Raw genomic sequence first — 17468 nt, forward strand, 5'->3', positions numbered from 1 at the left:
TCTCTGAGGGACTTGGTAAAGAGGATTTCAACTGTTCCGAATAAACGTTATGCTTTTTGATGTAAATACTGTATGTTCATAATTATTCAGGGCCCCATGGAAATAAATAAATAAATAAAAATGCCTTTAATACCAAAGGGCACTAGCGCATTGACTTGGTTTTGAACCCGGAACTTCCCGGTTACGAGACCACTGCTCTACCACTGGGCCGTCGTGCCTCCATGTCAAGATATAACTGTTCAAGATAGTTAAATAAATTTCCTTAATTAAAATTAAATTAAATTAAGTTCTTCCATCGCCCGATTGCTGCAATGGCCGTTTCATTAACAAGGGCCAGGTCTTCATCTGTGCAACCCGTTCCGCCGCACTGCAAGATGTGGTCTATTGTACTTATAATGGGATATATATACATAAGGATTCAAGATTATTTAGCCGTTTCCAGTGCACGATTAGTCAACACCAGTGTTAAAACGGTAATCTTGGAGCTAAGACTGGAAATTAGGAATTGTATGTACTTGTGTTTATAAGATATACCACAAGATTTTAGTAACTTATTTGCCTACCAATAACGGTTAAAGTGCGCATGATTTTTCGTTATTTTAGTCATTTTGTTTTCATTTTACCATGCTAAAAACCTATTTACTGCAAGATTAACGATGCAGAATAAGCTTTAGACAGTTTTAAGTCGATACGAGACTTCAGAATTATATATTTTTTGATAAATTAAACTAATCATTATTGTTTGTTTAATCATAGACATGTTAATATGTAATATAATAATATGTTTCCTTTCCATTTTCATAGCCTGTAAACTCTTGTCTTAATATACCTGTAGCCTTCAAACTTGATCTAGCTTTTGGATAACCTATTTGTGTTCAATTTTTTGTAATTTTGTGTACCTTTTTCGGACATGAAGCTGGTAAGAAATATTACTGGTATCCAATCACTTTCCCTTTGATTTAGCAAATTGGCAACAAAAAGTGATCTACTCAAAAGTGCATGTACATGTATTTGCACCCTGTTTTCAACGACATTTTTATTTTTATTTTTTAATTTTTTAAATGAATATTTCTTATCATATCTTAGGATTTAAAAGGCACATTTCCACCTTTTAATTTTTTGTTGGTTGTTTGAACTATTGCAATAAACATTCAAAGGATTAATGAAGCTAAAATGAACAATAAAACAGAAATAATTAAAAAAAAAAAAAAGTTTTGGTAAATAATTGTTTAGTCAGAATATGGTGCGCTTAGAGACACCAGTATTAAGCGCCTTATAAATATTGTGTATTATTATTATTATTAAATAATTGAAATGTTTCCCTCAAAAAACAAAATTAAGAGGTACTTTTTATTTGCCCAACTGCTTTTATGAAATGCACCCAATAAACAATCTGAACTGAAATTAAGTATTACTTATTATTCAATTTGTGTGTGTGTGTTTCACCAGTATACATTGTAATGATGAGGTTTATTTGTTCATAGTATTTTTATGAGCATCAAGCACATTCTTTTTTGTTTCAGAAAACACATTTACTTTTGTAACAAAATTATGAGTATTGACAATTGTCTTTTCTTATATAAGTTGTCACCTCTACAATTATGTGTATGTAAGCCAGTTCACATCCCTTTTAAATTCAATTCTTTCCTTTTAAAGACATTTCATATCCCTCTTCCTTCTCCCCCATCAGCCAAAAACTGAGAAATTTAACATACATGTACAACAAAATCCTTATAATGCCTATTTGAAGTTTTGTTACATAAATTTCTTGTCTATTTTTCATCAAATTTTAGAAGTCTTGTGCAAAAGACCCCCTCTCTTGTCAACATTTTATTCCTAATGAAATTATCTAGCTGTATTTCTCACAAATAAAATTGATTCCTAGTTACTTTTCCACGGATGCTTTAACTATTTTGCCTTAACACTAGTCTTTCTTTTATTTTCCTCCTTTATCAGAAATATTTTTGTTTTGAAGTAAAATGCAAGTTCTGCATTTGTATCCGGGTCAAAAGAAAAGAAAAAAAAACTTGTGTGGAACTGACTCCATTTACATAATATTTGTAGTAACTATCTGGGAAAGTCATAACTGTGTCACAAATTGCATGATATGCATATGCACAGAACTTTTTTCTTCTAATTTTAAATCTATATCGAGATCAGAAACAAGCGGTCATTTTTAGTTGGCCCTATTTGAAATTTTCACAAAAATATGTACCACTTTTAATACAGCATGCCATTGTTTCAATTTTTTGTGGGAAAAAAATAATTAAAAATGATATAATCAAATCAACCTTGATGTTTTTAGTCCCCAGCCCGTGTCCGGATGGCTATTACTCTCTGGCCAACGCCACCACCTGTATCCCGTGTCCAGGGGGCTACCAGTGCACCGTCCAGTCATCTGACCCCGTGCTCTGTACAGCTGGAACCTACGCGCCCAACGGTAGCGTGGCGTGCCAGGACTGCATTGTGGGCTTCTACTGCCCTGTTGATGGATTAGTGGAACCAATCGGGTAAGGAAAGGTTTATTGCTTCCGTTGAAATCTTAAATTGCAATTATTCAATCTTCATATCAAGATCAAAGACCCTAGTACAGTGAAACCTGTCTATAAAGACCACCCAAGGGAGAGATAAAAAAGTAGACTTTATAGGCAGGTGGTCATTATGTACAGGTTCCTTTAGTACATGTTTCAATGAGAAACCATTTTCAAGGGAAACAAAAAATGTGGTCTTTGAAGACAGGTGGTCTTTCTGTACAAGTGGTCACTAAGGCAGGTTTGACTGTAGTATTATTAACAATTTTGTATCCATATTTTTGCTTTATAAGAGATTCTTGAGTTCTGGGCCCTGTTTCATTAAACTTGTTATCAATGAAAAGTTATAATAACTGTTATGAGCTACTAAAATGGTGGCATTTTATCGGCTGAGAGCAAATTTTTGATAGAAATTGATCATTTGTTATTGCATAGCAAGTTTTAAAGATAAGCTTGAGTTCTGGTAATGATAAAAAATAAATTCTCACAGAATCCAACAAAACTTACACTGAATGTTCAAGATTACAAATGAATGACATGTGCCAAACGATTTTGGTAGAAAATGTATAGGGGCTGAGTAATGAGAATTGAAAGATAAGGAAATCAAGGTAGACCAGGCACTAACACAGGTTACTATTTGCAAATGAGAATTGTGATTTTTATTAAAGATGATTTCCAGCAAGTTTCCATACCAGAGCTCAAGATAGTTTTAAGCTTTCTCGTTTCTTTTTTTGCCCTTGTAAAATGATATCGTAATGGCAATGCCCAAGGAAAAGGATTGCTCATGAATGGGAAATAATGCTCACTTATAATTTCAAATTCATGTGTACATGTACATGTAGATTTAGACTTGAAATAGGTTTACAACTTGGGACCACATTTTGATAATATAATGTTCCTTTGGATCAGTGTAAACATATCTTGGTCCAGTGCTTTCATTGTTTGTAATCTGCTGCAAGATTTGGTTGATTTGTCGAGTGATTTTAACTTCAATACCGGTATACATGATTGTTGTGATTTACTTCATCACAAACCAGTAGTGATGTAGTCAGCATGGTTGTTTCTGTAATGATGCAATTATGTGACGAATGCACAAAATCATGTCTTTTGGCTAGACATTAATTTACAATTGCCACACTCCACCCAGGTGAGGCAAATGGGTACCCAGTAGGAAGAAATTTCTTAAACACTTGAGCGCCTTTGCATGGCAGCTTGGCTAGAGCCGGAGTTATAATGTAATTGGAGGGCCATCAGGGAGAATGGTATCAACACTGATGAGGCTACAATGGGTAAACAAAACATTATTATTATTAAAATCAATAATTATTCATGTACATGTATGCCTATGCTTTTTCCAATCTAGATGTATTGATGGGACATTCAGCAACGATACCAATGCTATTGGCTGTATGGTCTGCCCGGCTGGGTCTGAATGCTTTGACCACTACTCAACCCCTTCTCCCTGTTCAGAGACGTACTACTCCCTAGGGGGCAACTCCACATGCACCATCTGCCCCGCCGGATACAGGTAAATATAGAACCCCTTTACACCCTCTTTAAGACCACTTTCATGGCCACACCCTTTTTTGTATCGAGCCCCTTATTTTTACCAGATGTCTAACGTCTGATGCCGAACCAATCATATGCCAAACTAAAGGCCTTTTGATCATTTAAACTGATTATAACTTGGTCTCTTAAGTCATACTGTACCATGTGACAGAAATTGGAAAGTTTTAATTCACTTCTTTGCATTTTCGTTTTATTAGATGTCCCACGACTGATGCAGAAACGATCATATGCTAAACTAAAGGTCTTCTAATCATTTTAAGCAGATTATTATTTTTTTTCACCTAAATCACACTGTACCAAGTGTCAGAAAATGAATTTTAAAAATTCCCTTATTTGCGTTTTACTTTTATTAGATGCCCCACGACTGATGCTGAACCGATCATATGCCAAGCCAGTCAATATGCGAGCCTTGGACAAACATCCTGCGAAGACTGTCCTAAGGGATCGTACTGCCCGTACGACGGGTCTAGCGCTCCCACAGTGTGTTCGGCCGGCTGGTATGCAGATTCTCTTGGAAATGCGAACTGTACTGAATGCCCAATGGGTAAGAATCCGTTCACATTTGGATGTTTTTTAAACACATGTTTTTGTGTCTCCATTCTGAACGTAACATCGTGAGTATATCAGAACCATATTTACCATGTGTAGTACAATTAGAATGAATGATGTGCTGTGCTCTGCGTTGATCCACCCCCTTCTCCCACCCAAAGACTGCAGATTTGAAATTTTTTTCTTAATTTTCATGAAAATAAAACGAAATAAATATATACATGCTCCTTGAAGAGGTTCATCTGATTGGTAGTAATTCCATGAACTGAATTTTCATAGTTTCACAATCAAAAAGGTTTCACAATCATCTAGCGGCGATAAGACGTCAGTCTGATGATGCATGCAGCAACAAGTAGGCGACAGTTTCACAGGTAAAACTACCTTTTTGATTGTGAAACTATGACAATTTATGTATAAAAGTATATAACAATAATAATAATAATGATAATATTATTTGGTTCTTGTATAGCGTATATCACATTATATAACGTCTCTATGCATTTCCAAAGAGCTTTGGAAATTATTACCATAGCTTTATATGTTATTTTATGTGTTTTTATTTTTAGGTTACCAGTGTGCTGACGAAACGAAGGCTCCTCAGGCCTGTCCTCCGGGTTACTACACAGATCAGACAGGACAAGAGACATGTATCACGGTTAGTCATACGTGTAGTTTGATAGTCCCCAATTACAGTGGCACAGTTCTCCCACCCCTCCCTCCCCTCATCAAACATTGAAAAAATCACCCAACCCCCATCCCACTCCCCCAAAAACATCAAACAAACAAACAAACAAAACAAACATTAAAAATAAAAATGATAATAATTAAATGAATAAAGATTACAAATTAATAGAAACAGAAGAAGAAGAAGAATAGATAAATAGATTAACATTTAAACAAAATAATACTAATAATGGAATAGGATAAGAATCCTTTAAAAGGATCTATGATAATGTAACATTTTTATTTTGCTTTTACTAAATGCAGATAAAATAACTGTTTTACTTCGATGTACAAAGAGATTACATACATTGCAATTTTATTGTTTTTTATCGTTATTAAAATAATAGTAATAAAAATAATAATAATAATACATATGATTTATAAGGCGCCAAATCCACTTGACAGTCAAATGCTCAAGGCGCAGCTTGTGCAAGAGAAGAAATACATACACGATACATTTATACAAAGTGCGATAGGAAAGGTACAGACATGCAAGGTTATGGTAACCAATTATAAGCTAAATTAAACAGATATTTCTTAAGATTGTTTTTTAACAATGGAATGTTTTATCCCCTAAACAGTGTGCTGCAGGGACCTACCAGACCGCGTCGACCCAGACGAGCTGTATTGAGTGCCCCGCTAACTTCCGCTGCTCAAACAATACCCAAGAACCCATTGCATGCGAGGCTGGCTTTGTAAGCTTACTAATGCTCCAATACTAACCATACCTTACGCTCATGTACCTGTTTGATGAGATATATCGTCTGTTTGTCGTCAAAAAGGCATAAACTCAAACTATGAAGCAGAGTTAATGCCCATCTAGCGCCAAACAGATGATACTGTCTAGTAAAAGAATTGTTTAAAAAAAATATACAAATTGATTCATCTACCGTATTCAAATTTACAGCAAGATACACTTTTTACATATTTCTTTTTACGTTTGTGTGCACAGCTTGAATTGCTAATATGTTTAAAACAAAAATCTAAAATTAAAGTATAGAAAAGAAAGAAAGAAAGAATCAAATTGAAGATGCTTTGTGATTGAACCCACATCCCTTTTTTGCTTAAATTTATATGTGATTGCATGTGCACCTCTGCTTTATTAAAGTAGACTAAAGACTTAAGAAGAAAATACCCTCCCGCCAACCCCCCCCTCCAATAAAATAAATAATAATAATTATAATTAATTAACTGACTTATTGACACAAAATAATGATAAAGATGTCTGGGACATTAAAAAGTTTAATGATTAAAGAGCATCTATGGGGAAAAAACCCATGTTAAGGCCCACATAAAAGGACAAAAGAGAGTTAACTCTTGCTTGTTTATAAATTTATGCAATTTTAACCCATTTTTCGGTACGGTTATGTGCAATAAAGCTTATAAATAGTGCATGTAATAGTAAAGCTAATATTATGATATACCATAAGAAACAAGCATGAAAACCAAATATACAGAATAAAATACATTGTGTATGTATTGCAAAGATTGTTTTTTCTTGAATAGGATTATTTCTTTTGAAGCAACTATGTGTACCTGTATGTAATGATATCCAGTGCCAAAAGTACTTTGATAATTGTTGTTGCCAATTTAAATACGTCTCCTCTCTAGTTTTCAACAAGTGGGTCAACCAGCTGTGCGTCTTGTCCTATTGGTCAAGCATGTGGGTCTTCAGGTCAAGGGTTATGTCAGGTCAGTCACTGTCGGTCTCCTCTTGTTATTTTCAGTTTACAGTTTGGTGTATTTCCCTTTGTACAGGCTGTTATGTCATGTACGCAATATGTGTATCTTAATTCTTATTGTGTAAAATGATAATTAATTCTATAGGTAGAATTAACGTAGTATCTTTTTACTTAGTATTTGGTCTGATTTGTTTCTAGTAAGGCATTGACTTAATACAGTGATCAGTGCCATGTCTTATAAACAGTTGATATTAATCGCAAATTATTTGTAATTGATATCAGTCACAACTATGTATATAAAAGATAGGGGACTGCAAACTGGCGATCGATTTTAGAGAACTTGCAATTGATTAGGATCAATCGCAACTCTTAATAAGACAGGGCCCAGATATATATATATATATATATGTACACTGTACATGTTCTCGTACTAAATTATGAGGTGTGTAACATACATGGATGTGCAACATAGCTGGGGATCTCATTTTTATCTGACACTCATACTCAAAGTATTAGATTCTGTTCCTAGAATTCATATCATGGTGTCCGAATTCTTTCAGGTCGGTGAGTACTCCAACGGCACCGACTGTCTGCCCTGCCCCCAGGGATTCATGTGCCCCTCGCCGTTGGGCAACCCCCAAGCCTGCCCCAGCGGTACTTACCAAGACACCACAGGCAAATCCACCTGTTACCTTTGCCCTGGTGGTTCCTCCTGCCTCTCGGTCAGCGGGTCTCCGACAGCTTGTGACCCCGGCTACTACAGTCTTAGCGGTCAGCAGGTATGTAGCGTATGTCCGGAGGGGCAGTGGAGCGAGGAGGGCGTGTCGTCCTGCAGCATTTGTCCGGCCGGTCAGGAGTGCCTGAACGGGTCGGCTAGGATACAGCCGAGGAACTGCACAGCAGGGACGTATGCGGCGCAGGGTGTGGGTATCTGTACCCCTTGTCCACTTGGTAAGTCACTTAGTGTAATTGTATGTTGCAAGATGATGCCGTAAAGGAATCAGAGGTACATATTTCTGCACCTTGTACTCTTTGTAAATAACTTACACATTTGTGCAAGTTGAAAGATGATGAGGGATATGAAAATCATGCAGCTAAGACATTACTAGTATCTTTACCCCATGCCCTCATGGTACATGGAAGTTACTTAGGTGTGCATGTCAGATGCAAGGTGATGGCTTTTAGATATTGAAACTACATGTCATTGTGTGTATTTGTACTCCTTGTGCTCTCTGTCAGTCATTTGGGATCCAGAATGATAAAGATTACGGTTTAAAAAGTACAAGATATTACTATTTTTTATGTTAGAAAGTTTGTAGTCTGGTGTAGTCCTGCACTTGACAGGTCCTAAGTTGTGATATGAGTAGTATAATTCATATATTCATTCCCCCCTCTCTCTCGTTCTCTCTCTCCCTCCCTCCCTTCCCCTCTCTCTCTCCCCCTTTCTCTCACTCCCTGTATCTATCTCCCTCTCTTTCCCACCCTCCCTTTCTCTGCCCCTCTCTCACTCCCTCACTCCCTCCTCCCCCTCTCGCTCTTTCAATTCTCTATAACAGGAATGTACAGCCTGGAGCAGGCTTCGTCATGTACCCCATGCCCAACAGGGTCTCTGTGTCTGGTAGCCAGCGATTTACCAGCTACATGCCCCAATGGAACATACAGTGGACTGGGAGAGGTAAGGATGTCCTCTTACATTCATTCCTTCCTTGGCAAGACATGAATCTACATACGCCACTCTCCACCCAGGGGTAGTAGATGAGTACCTGGTAGGAATTTATTCCTTGAATGCTCTTAAATGCCTGAGGGCAGCTGGGTTAAACCCAGGGTTATACTACATTCAAACCTGCTTTCGCAACCGCTTGTTTAGAAAGACAACCTCTCTATAAAGCCCACATTGTCATTTCCCTTGAATATGGTTTCTCATTGAAACCTGTTCTAAAGGAACCTGTACATAAAGACCAATTGCCAATAAAGTTCACTCAAGGGGGATGTCCACACAATGTAAAATATGTTTGAATGCTGTCTTTATATATAAATCATGCCTTTTGAAATTTGATATATTGGTTATTGTTCTGTTGAACAAAATACTGATATACATGTATTTGTTTGAGTGTGATCAATGGAGCTTTTGTGGAAAAGTATCAAAAATAGACTGTACATGTATTTGTAATTTTGCCTTGAGAGATTCCTAATTCTTGCTGTGAAAGGTTTGCAGGTAGATACAAAAAAATTCTTGAATGATTGAGCCCCTCGTCATAGTAGCTTGGCTAAAGCCATGGTAATTACATGATGACAGGGCCCTCGAATAGATCATTATTACACTGATGAGGCTACCCTGGGTAGGGTAAACAAAACATATTATTGTTATAATAAAAATCCATTCCTTCATATACCAGGGAACAATGTGCACTGACTGTCCAGCTGGTTTCTATTGCCCTGACCCTGTCAACGTTCCCCAGCCGTGCCCCTACGGGACGTACTCTTCGGCCAGGAACGACTCCTGCACACCGTGTCCAGAGGGAATGTCTTGCCTCGACCCTGCAGATGCTCCAGCGGCTTGCGACAGTGAATACTACAGTCCTGAGGTAATTGGTTTCAACCATCAGGATGATAAAGCCTTGTCACCCAACATCTGACAATCACCCCTCTGATATTATATAAATAGATCATTAGTTGAATGCTCAAACAGCTTGCGATAGTGGATATGGTAGTCCTGAGCTAAACATGTTGAGAAATTAACAGTTTCATTGCAAAACGCAATAAACGCCAAATCTAAAACTTATGAACAAAATATATCATTAAAATCAAAGAAGGATAGCTGTACCTGGATCTATAATCAGGCTCCCACAAGTCGTTTTTTATTCTTAATTAATTTGGGCAAAAACACTTTTTTCTTCTTCTTCAAAAAACGCATATGCTCTGGCTCCTAACCATTAGGAGCCAGAGCATATAACACTGAGTTCCCAAAAGAACATATATTTATTCAGATGGTCATATCTCAGCCAATACTTAACATATTAAATTGGTTTTTGACATTTGGACATAATTTTTGATGCTCTTTCGAAAAATGAAGAAAACATTGAGAAATTCTAAAAATAGATTTTTATGACATCACACTTCACCACTCTATACATCCAGTATGCAATCATGCTTGCCTGAACCATGTGCGAACAAGCCTTTATAATTATGTTCCTCTTTTCCTCTTATCAGATGATTCCAATGTGTCTCCTGTGCCCTGCCGGTTTAAGCTGCTCCCTCGGCTCAACAGCTAACTGTACTGAGGGAGAGTACAGCCTTGCGAGCGAGGCCACCTGCACTGCTTGCCCCTCTGGGTACGCCTGCCCCTTCACTGACCAGCCCCCTGTGGCCTGTGCGTTCGGTCAGTCGACCAACGGGTCAAGGGGCCATACGGAATGCTCTGATTGTCCGGCTGGCATGTACTGCTCTGATCCATCGTAAGTAGAATGAGAAATTTGGGGATGCCCCTTTTTCAGACTTTTAACTAAAGAATTAGCTCACATTATTGTATTATCTTCTTATCAATAGGTTACCACTATTTTATCAGTTAGATTAGATTTTCTAATTCAATACTCCCAACCCCTTTTTTTTACCTTAATGTTTTTTCTATCCCGAAATACTTGAAGATTGTTAGTGTGACATAGAAATATAAAATATTATGATACAGTAAAACCTGTATATAAAGACCACTCAGGGGAAACATGAAAAGTGGTCTTTATAGGCAGGTGGTCCTTATGTACATGTTCCCTTTAGTACAGGTTTCAATGAAAAACTATGTTCAAGAGAAACAAAAAAATGTGGTCTTTATAGACAGGTGGTCTTTTCTAGTACAGGTTTCAATGAGAAGCTATGTTCAAGGGGAAATAAAATTGTGGTCTTTATAGACAGTGGTCTTTCTATACAGGTCGCTAAAGCAGGATTAACTGTCATTTTAAGTAGATTCTTATATAGCGCATTATACTCAATAAGTCTCAATGACCATTTCTGATTGGCCCTGTCAGACTGGCGCCAGGTATATGCGCAGCGGGATCCTACAGTTTGGCCCTCTCCACCGCCTGTATCAACTGCCCTGCTGGCTATGCCTGTGCCAACACTGACGACGCCCCCACCGCCTGTGAACCGGGCTACTACTCAGTGGCAGCCCAGACGTCTTGTACCCCGTGCCCAGAGGGCCAGGCGTGCCCTTCGACCTCTGACCCCACAGCTGCCGTGAATTGCCTTGAAGGTTCGTTTCTAGTTGTCTTATTGATGACAGTTTTAACCTCTTTTTAAAAAAAAGAGTTTGCCTACTAAAGAGAGGTTTTCAAGATTCATTGAATGCCAACTCAGGTTTTAAACCAAAATTCATAACATCACAAACTATATGAATTTTAAATTTGTTTAAACTTCTGAATATTTTGTATTGGTCTGTCACTTTCCTTTCTAATTCATGACCTGCCAGAGGATGTGTTTCTTCTTCTTTGTCATCATCATGTTCTTCTACCTATTCCTCCTACTATTCATTCTTTCCCTTCTTCTTCTTCTTTTCTTCCTCCTCCTCCTCCTTCTCCTCTTCCTCCAACTCCTCCTCCTTCTCTTCCTCCTTCTTCCGATTATAAATTGTCTCTTCCCATTTCTCATTTCAGGCTCCTACTCTCTTGGCAACCAATCCACCTGTACCATCTGCCAGCCCGGTTATATCTGTCCAAACACCACGACCGATGCTTACATAGCCTCCTGCCCTGAAGGAGCTTACGCTAGACTGGGGGCAGCCTACTGCACGACGTGCCCCGCCGGCTGGCAGTGCCCGCTGGCAGACGGGAGCGGCAATGCAAAGTGTGGTGCAGTAAGTTCACTGACAACCTAATTCTATTGAAACAAAATATTTAGTATATTTTTGTTGTGTCATGTAATTTGAATTGTATTTCAAAATGTTATGTTAAACATTTGAAACATGTCTTGGGTCAGCCTTTCATAGGATAAAAGTGAATAATTACAAAATAATGTATTTTCGATGTAAAATAAAAATGTCCCAGGAGAGATGAAGCTTATCAGGATAACAATGAATACAATCATAAAGATTTTCAAGAAATCAATGGTGTAATTTCAATATCCTATTGTTTTGCCTTATATATCATGTTAAGATTACATGAAAAAATGCTTAGATGATGCATGTCCTATTAACTTACATATAGGTACATATGCATGTACCTGTATAATTTTTGTCAGACAATGACTTACAGCATGATTCATGGTAATAAAAGTACTGGTCACAGTTATTAATAAGATTACATTTGGTAAAGAAGGAAACAAGATTAAGATAGAAATATAAGCAGGGAGAGAAAGGAGAAAGAGAGGTGGGAATTGAGAGTGAGAAAGAGTTATGTATATACAATCAAACCTGTCTTAGCAGCCATCTCTCTTTAAATGCCCCTGTCTATAGTAGTAACCTATCTTGTATCCTTTTAGGAAAAATGTGTGTTGTGTACAGTGGCGACATTTCCTGTCCCTCTTGGATGGCCTTCATAGACAGGTTCGACTGTAAAATGCAACAGTTTAAAATGATATTCTAACTCTAGCCATCTTGATCCTATAGGGTTATTTCTCTGAGGGCGGACTAATTGAGTGCCACGCCTGTCCAGCAGGATACCAATGTCCATCCACATCGGTCAACAGCTCCGTTCCCTGTGGCATTGGCTACTACTCTGACGCTGGAGCACAGGTAGGTCCAGGAGGCTGATGATAATTGCACGATAGTGACAGATATATCAATGTTAATGATGAAGATGATGGTGATGGTGATGGCAGTGGTGGAGATGAGGATGCTGATGATGGTAGTGGAGGTGTTGATGTTGGTGATATAAAGCGCTTTAAGCATGTTTATGTAAAGGCGCTATATAAATATCAATATGTATGTATGTATGTGATGATGATGGTGGAGATAATATACAAATAATGAATGGTTATGAGTTCAATAGTGCGAATATTTTCATGAGTTGAAAGATTAACATTCTATTCAACGAGGCGTCAGCCGAGTTGAATAGGATTAACGTTAATCTTTCAACGAATGAAATTATTTGCACTATTGAACGAATGAAAAACTTTCATTATTTGTTTTATACAACATCGAAGAAGATCCAATAGAACGTTAATCAACAAATTATGCTTTACTCCTTATATTAAAGATAAATTAAAGATGGAGCCAAACCTTCTCGATTACATTCAGATTGCCTTCGCGTCATCGCAGGGATACACGCACGACAGAGAGGTATCTGCATATAACCAAAAATGCACGGCGCATATAACCAAAAATGCACGGTCGTGCAATATAACATTTATTGAATATCATGTGACCAACAATCCTCCAATCAAATGACAAGGATCCACATAGGTGTTGTATAATAAATAATAATGATGGTGATGACAGTGTCGGCGGTGGTGGAGATCATCATGATAGTGATGTTGATAATGCTGATGATGGTGATGATGATTGTGATGACTTTTCGCTCTTTGTGTAAATTTTTTGCCATGAAAATGACCGATCTTTAACAAGGTGTAGAATTGTAAATTAATTCAGTTGAACCTCTTAAAAAATACCACCTTTTGGGCTCACTTTAGAGGTCTCCCGACACAGGTTTTGTAATATATTTATGTTTCTTATTTCCAGTCTTGCACAAGATGTCCGCCCGGCAAGGAATGTCCAGACCGTGATGATTCTTCCACCGTCGCTGATTGCGAGGAGGGCTACTACAGTGGAGGTGGTCAAGAGAGCTGTACAATCTGCCCCGCTGGAAAGGCTTGCCCTTACACGTCCAGCACATACCAGAAGTCATGCACAGAAGGCTACTATGCAGTAGCAGGCTCAACGGTAAGCATCATTATCTTCTTCTTCTTTCGTATGAGGTAGAAGTATCATATATCAAGTTATTTCTTGAAGCTGGGTAAGCCAGTTGACGTGTGCTTCATTTGGGCTTGACAGATCAGTCATCCCGTCAGGAGGTTTGAGAACAGGGCAGTTGTAGATGACATGGTCTGCCGTCTGCTCATCTGCACCACAAATGCATGCCGGTGATTCCCGAAGTCCTCAACGGTACATATTGGCGTTGAATCTTCCTACCCCAGTTCGCAGTCTATTGAGTGTTACCCAATCCCTCCAAGGTAGCTCCGAGCCAGGCAGAGCTTTGATGCCAGGGGGAACAGTGAACTGCCCTGGGCATCATCATGATGTTCAGTTAAAGCCGATTCCACAAATGAAGAACAGGGGGGTGTTTCACAAAGATCCTAAGTTGGACTTATCTCTAAATTGCCCTTAAAAATTATGGAAAGTCGTTGGCATCTTTGAAAATAATTTGTAAAAGTTATTTAAAAAAGCATAAAATTTTGATTCAAATCATTCATATTTTCTATTTTAAAGGAGGTTTCATGTTATTTATGTGGAATTTATAAAAAGTCTAAAATACTTGATTTTTTGCCTTTTAATATATTTCATTTTAAAGCTACACATGGCTCTCCATAATATTTAAGTCCAACTTAGAGTTAAGATTGACCTAGGACCTTTGTGAAACACCCCTCTGGTCTTTAGGAGAATATTCTTGTGGAGGTGTAATTGGACATTGTGTAGTGGTTCATTCAGTTGACCCTCAACTCAAGGGTTTTGATATACAAACCTAACCCGAACCAGGTGGTGTTGATTATGATGGTGATGATGGAGATGGGTTTTTTTTTATAAATAACTATACTCAGTTATATCGGGAGGAGAGACCCGAGAGTCACATTGATTCCGTTGCTTTTTACCTCCCAAGCAGGCACAAGTGACGCCAAATAATTGATAACAACAATAATAAGATGAGCCAAGTAATCATTCACCTTTAGAAGAAAACTGGTTTGATTTGTTTCTGTTGACTCTATACATGATGTAATCTTAATTTTTGTTGTTATTTTGCTATACAGGAATGTACTTCATGTCCTGCAGGAGAGTTCTGTAATGACACAAAGACTTCACCCGAAACCTGTCCAGATGGATATTACAGTGAAGGTAAAGATCATTATATTTATTCATTTATTCATTTATTTATTTATTGAAACACATTTATACATGATATGAACATGATCAGCAAAGCTGTTTTTCATCATGGTCCTGATAAAGGACATACAAGTCTTAAAAAATAAAAACATTTCAAGTAGAGCAATCAATTACAGAAATTAATAAATGAACATTACATTGCAAAAATAAATTGCAGTAGCATAATGAAATGTAATTAAAATGAGATATATGGCGAAACATACAAAAACATAAAGAGCACTTTTCAATCCGTAAAACAATAAGGAAGCCCCAATCATAGACACGGGGTGGAAATGAAGAAGAAGACAAAGAAGAAAAACAAGAACAAGAACAAGACAAGGAGGAGAAGAAGAGGAAACAAAAGAAGAAAAAGATGTATTTCAAAATGCACCAATCACAAAATTCAAATTATGACTTTCATTAAACCTTTAAAACAAGATATTTCAACTTTGAATAAACTCAATAATCAGTATATTTTTTTAAACAACTTATGCGACAACCTACCTGTAGTGGTGCTCTGTTCTACTAGTTGACAAAATTGGACAGAGATAATACTATATGATGTAGTTCAGCGCACAAAATTAAGCTCAAATTTGTCATCTCTCTTGTCCAGGTTTGCAGTCGGCCTGTACGCCTTGCCCCATTGGCTACTACTGCCCGATGGCGGATGCGGCACCTGTCATCTGCGATGCTGGTTACTATAGCAACCAGTCTAGCTCAGCTTGCGACACCTGTGATCCAGGCTATGCTTGCTCAGAAGGATCGACCAGCCGCACACCAACAGAAGGACTCTGTAAACAAGGTAATATAATTATTTGTTGATTTTATGTTATGATAAGAGTATAGTCATGTCTACCTTGGTCCGCTCCACCAAGGTCTTAAATGGGTACTTACTGTTACTTTTACTATTACTATTATTAGTATTATTACTATTACTATAATTATTATTATAACTATGACTATTACCATTACCATTACCATTACCATTACCATTACTATTATTATTATCTCTATTATTATTGTTATTACTATTAGTATTACTATTATTATTATTACCATTAATATTACCATTACTATTACTATTATTATTATGAATATTATCATTATCATCATCATCATTAATATTATTTTTACTCTAATTTCCAGGCTATTACATCACTGTTAGTTTTATTATTATTAATACTACTATGACTAATACTACTACCTACTATTACTATTATTATTATTGTTACTATGATTATTATTATCATCATCATTATCATTCATACTGTTGTTACTCTAATTTCCAGGTTATTACTGTGAAGATGGACTTAACGAGCTTGCGTGTCCGGCCGGTACTTATGGGAACAGGACCAACGCAGCCACAGCAGAGGAAGGGTGTGCTGCATGCCCAGAAGGTGAGACCCGCCATACTTTAAGCCCCACTGTCCTACTTATAGCTACTTGCGCCCTCTATATAGCAAACAATGCCTAATCGGTGTCCATTGGTCCCCCATGATCCCCTTTTTCTTATGTTGATTGAGAGCTTATTTGATGAGATAACCACCTGCCAGTGACCATGTAGGGAGGTCTAATTCCTCCTGGTCAAACTAGTGCGGTGGGGCTTTAAAGGAGTTTCACTGACATCGCTACCACTGCTGTATTGTATTTTCAATTGGGTAATCTTTTGGTGAATGCGTACATAGGCGATTTCCAGTTTCTGTACCCGAGCATCATCATCCAGATGGTAAAGCATTATGGGATATGGCTGTCGACATCTACGTAATCTTAAGTAGTGACTGGAGAATACCCTGTCTATAATTTAAACAGTTCAGAGTTTTCAATGAGGAAGGTGATGATGAGGAGGAGGAGGCGGCAGCGACGGAGGAGGAGGAGGAGGAGGAGGAGGAGGAGGAGAAGAAAGAGGGAGAGGAAGAGGAAGAGGAAGAGGAAGAGGAAGAGGAAGAAGTAGGAGGAAGAGGAAGAGAGTGGTGTTGATTATGATTATGGTGCTAATGATGCTGCTGATGATGATAACATTAATGATAATAATTTAAACAAACTCAATTCCTTTTGATCAAAATCATCTTGATATGCTAATTCAGGGATCGACATTAGACTCCCCCTCATACTGCACCCCCCTTCAAATTCTATTCTCTCCTGCTTCCCCCTCTCTGTAGGTTATTTCTGTCCTCAGGATCCTGTCATTGGGACCCCCACTGTGGAGTACTTGTGCCCCCGCGGGTATTTCTGTGAGTTCTCTACCGAGACATCCACCGAACACCCCTGCGAGGCCGGCTCCTATGGTACGGACCTCGGATTTACGAGTCAAGACGACTGTTCAAACTGCCCCATTGGGTACTACTGCCCTGCAGG

At 37.9% G+C, this 17468-nt stretch overlaps 1 protein-coding gene across 1 annotated transcript in view; it reads left to right on the forward strand.

The window, feature by feature from the left end:
* LOC764665 overlaps nt 1-17468 on the forward strand; it is a 102061-nt gene that overhangs the window by 19084 nt on the left and 65509 nt on the right. Inside the window, exons 11-28 of the mRNA XM_030978512.1 lie at nt 2306-2510; nt 3895-4059; nt 4454-4644; nt 5216-5304; nt 5954-6067; nt 6984-7064; nt 7615-8005; nt 8611-8729; nt 9451-9639; nt 10265-10509; nt 11074-11297; nt 11698-11897; nt 12648-12773; nt 13719-13919; nt 15002-15086; nt 15727-15915; nt 16403-16510; nt 17273-17467. Of these exons, the coding sequence (XP_030834372.1) occupies nt 2306-2510; nt 3895-4059; nt 4454-4644; nt 5216-5304; nt 5954-6067; nt 6984-7064; nt 7615-8005; nt 8611-8729; nt 9451-9639; nt 10265-10509; nt 11074-11297; nt 11698-11897; nt 12648-12773; nt 13719-13919; nt 15002-15086; nt 15727-15915; nt 16403-16510; nt 17273-17467 (3117 nt within the window). The remainder of the gene's footprint in view (nt 1-2305; nt 2511-3894; nt 4060-4453; nt 4645-5215; nt 5305-5953; nt 6068-6983; nt 7065-7614; nt 8006-8610; nt 8730-9450; nt 9640-10264; nt 10510-11073; nt 11298-11697; nt 11898-12647; nt 12774-13718; nt 13920-15001; nt 15087-15726; nt 15916-16402; nt 16511-17272; nt 17468) is intronic.

Source organism: Strongylocentrotus purpuratus, unplaced genomic scaffold (assembly GCF_000002235.5).
Source record: "Strongylocentrotus purpuratus isolate Spur 01 unplaced genomic scaffold, Spur_5.0 spur5_scaffold_1, whole genome shotgun sequence".
Taxonomy (NCBI): Eukaryota; Metazoa; Echinodermata; class Echinoidea; order Camarodonta; family Strongylocentrotidae; genus Strongylocentrotus; species Strongylocentrotus purpuratus.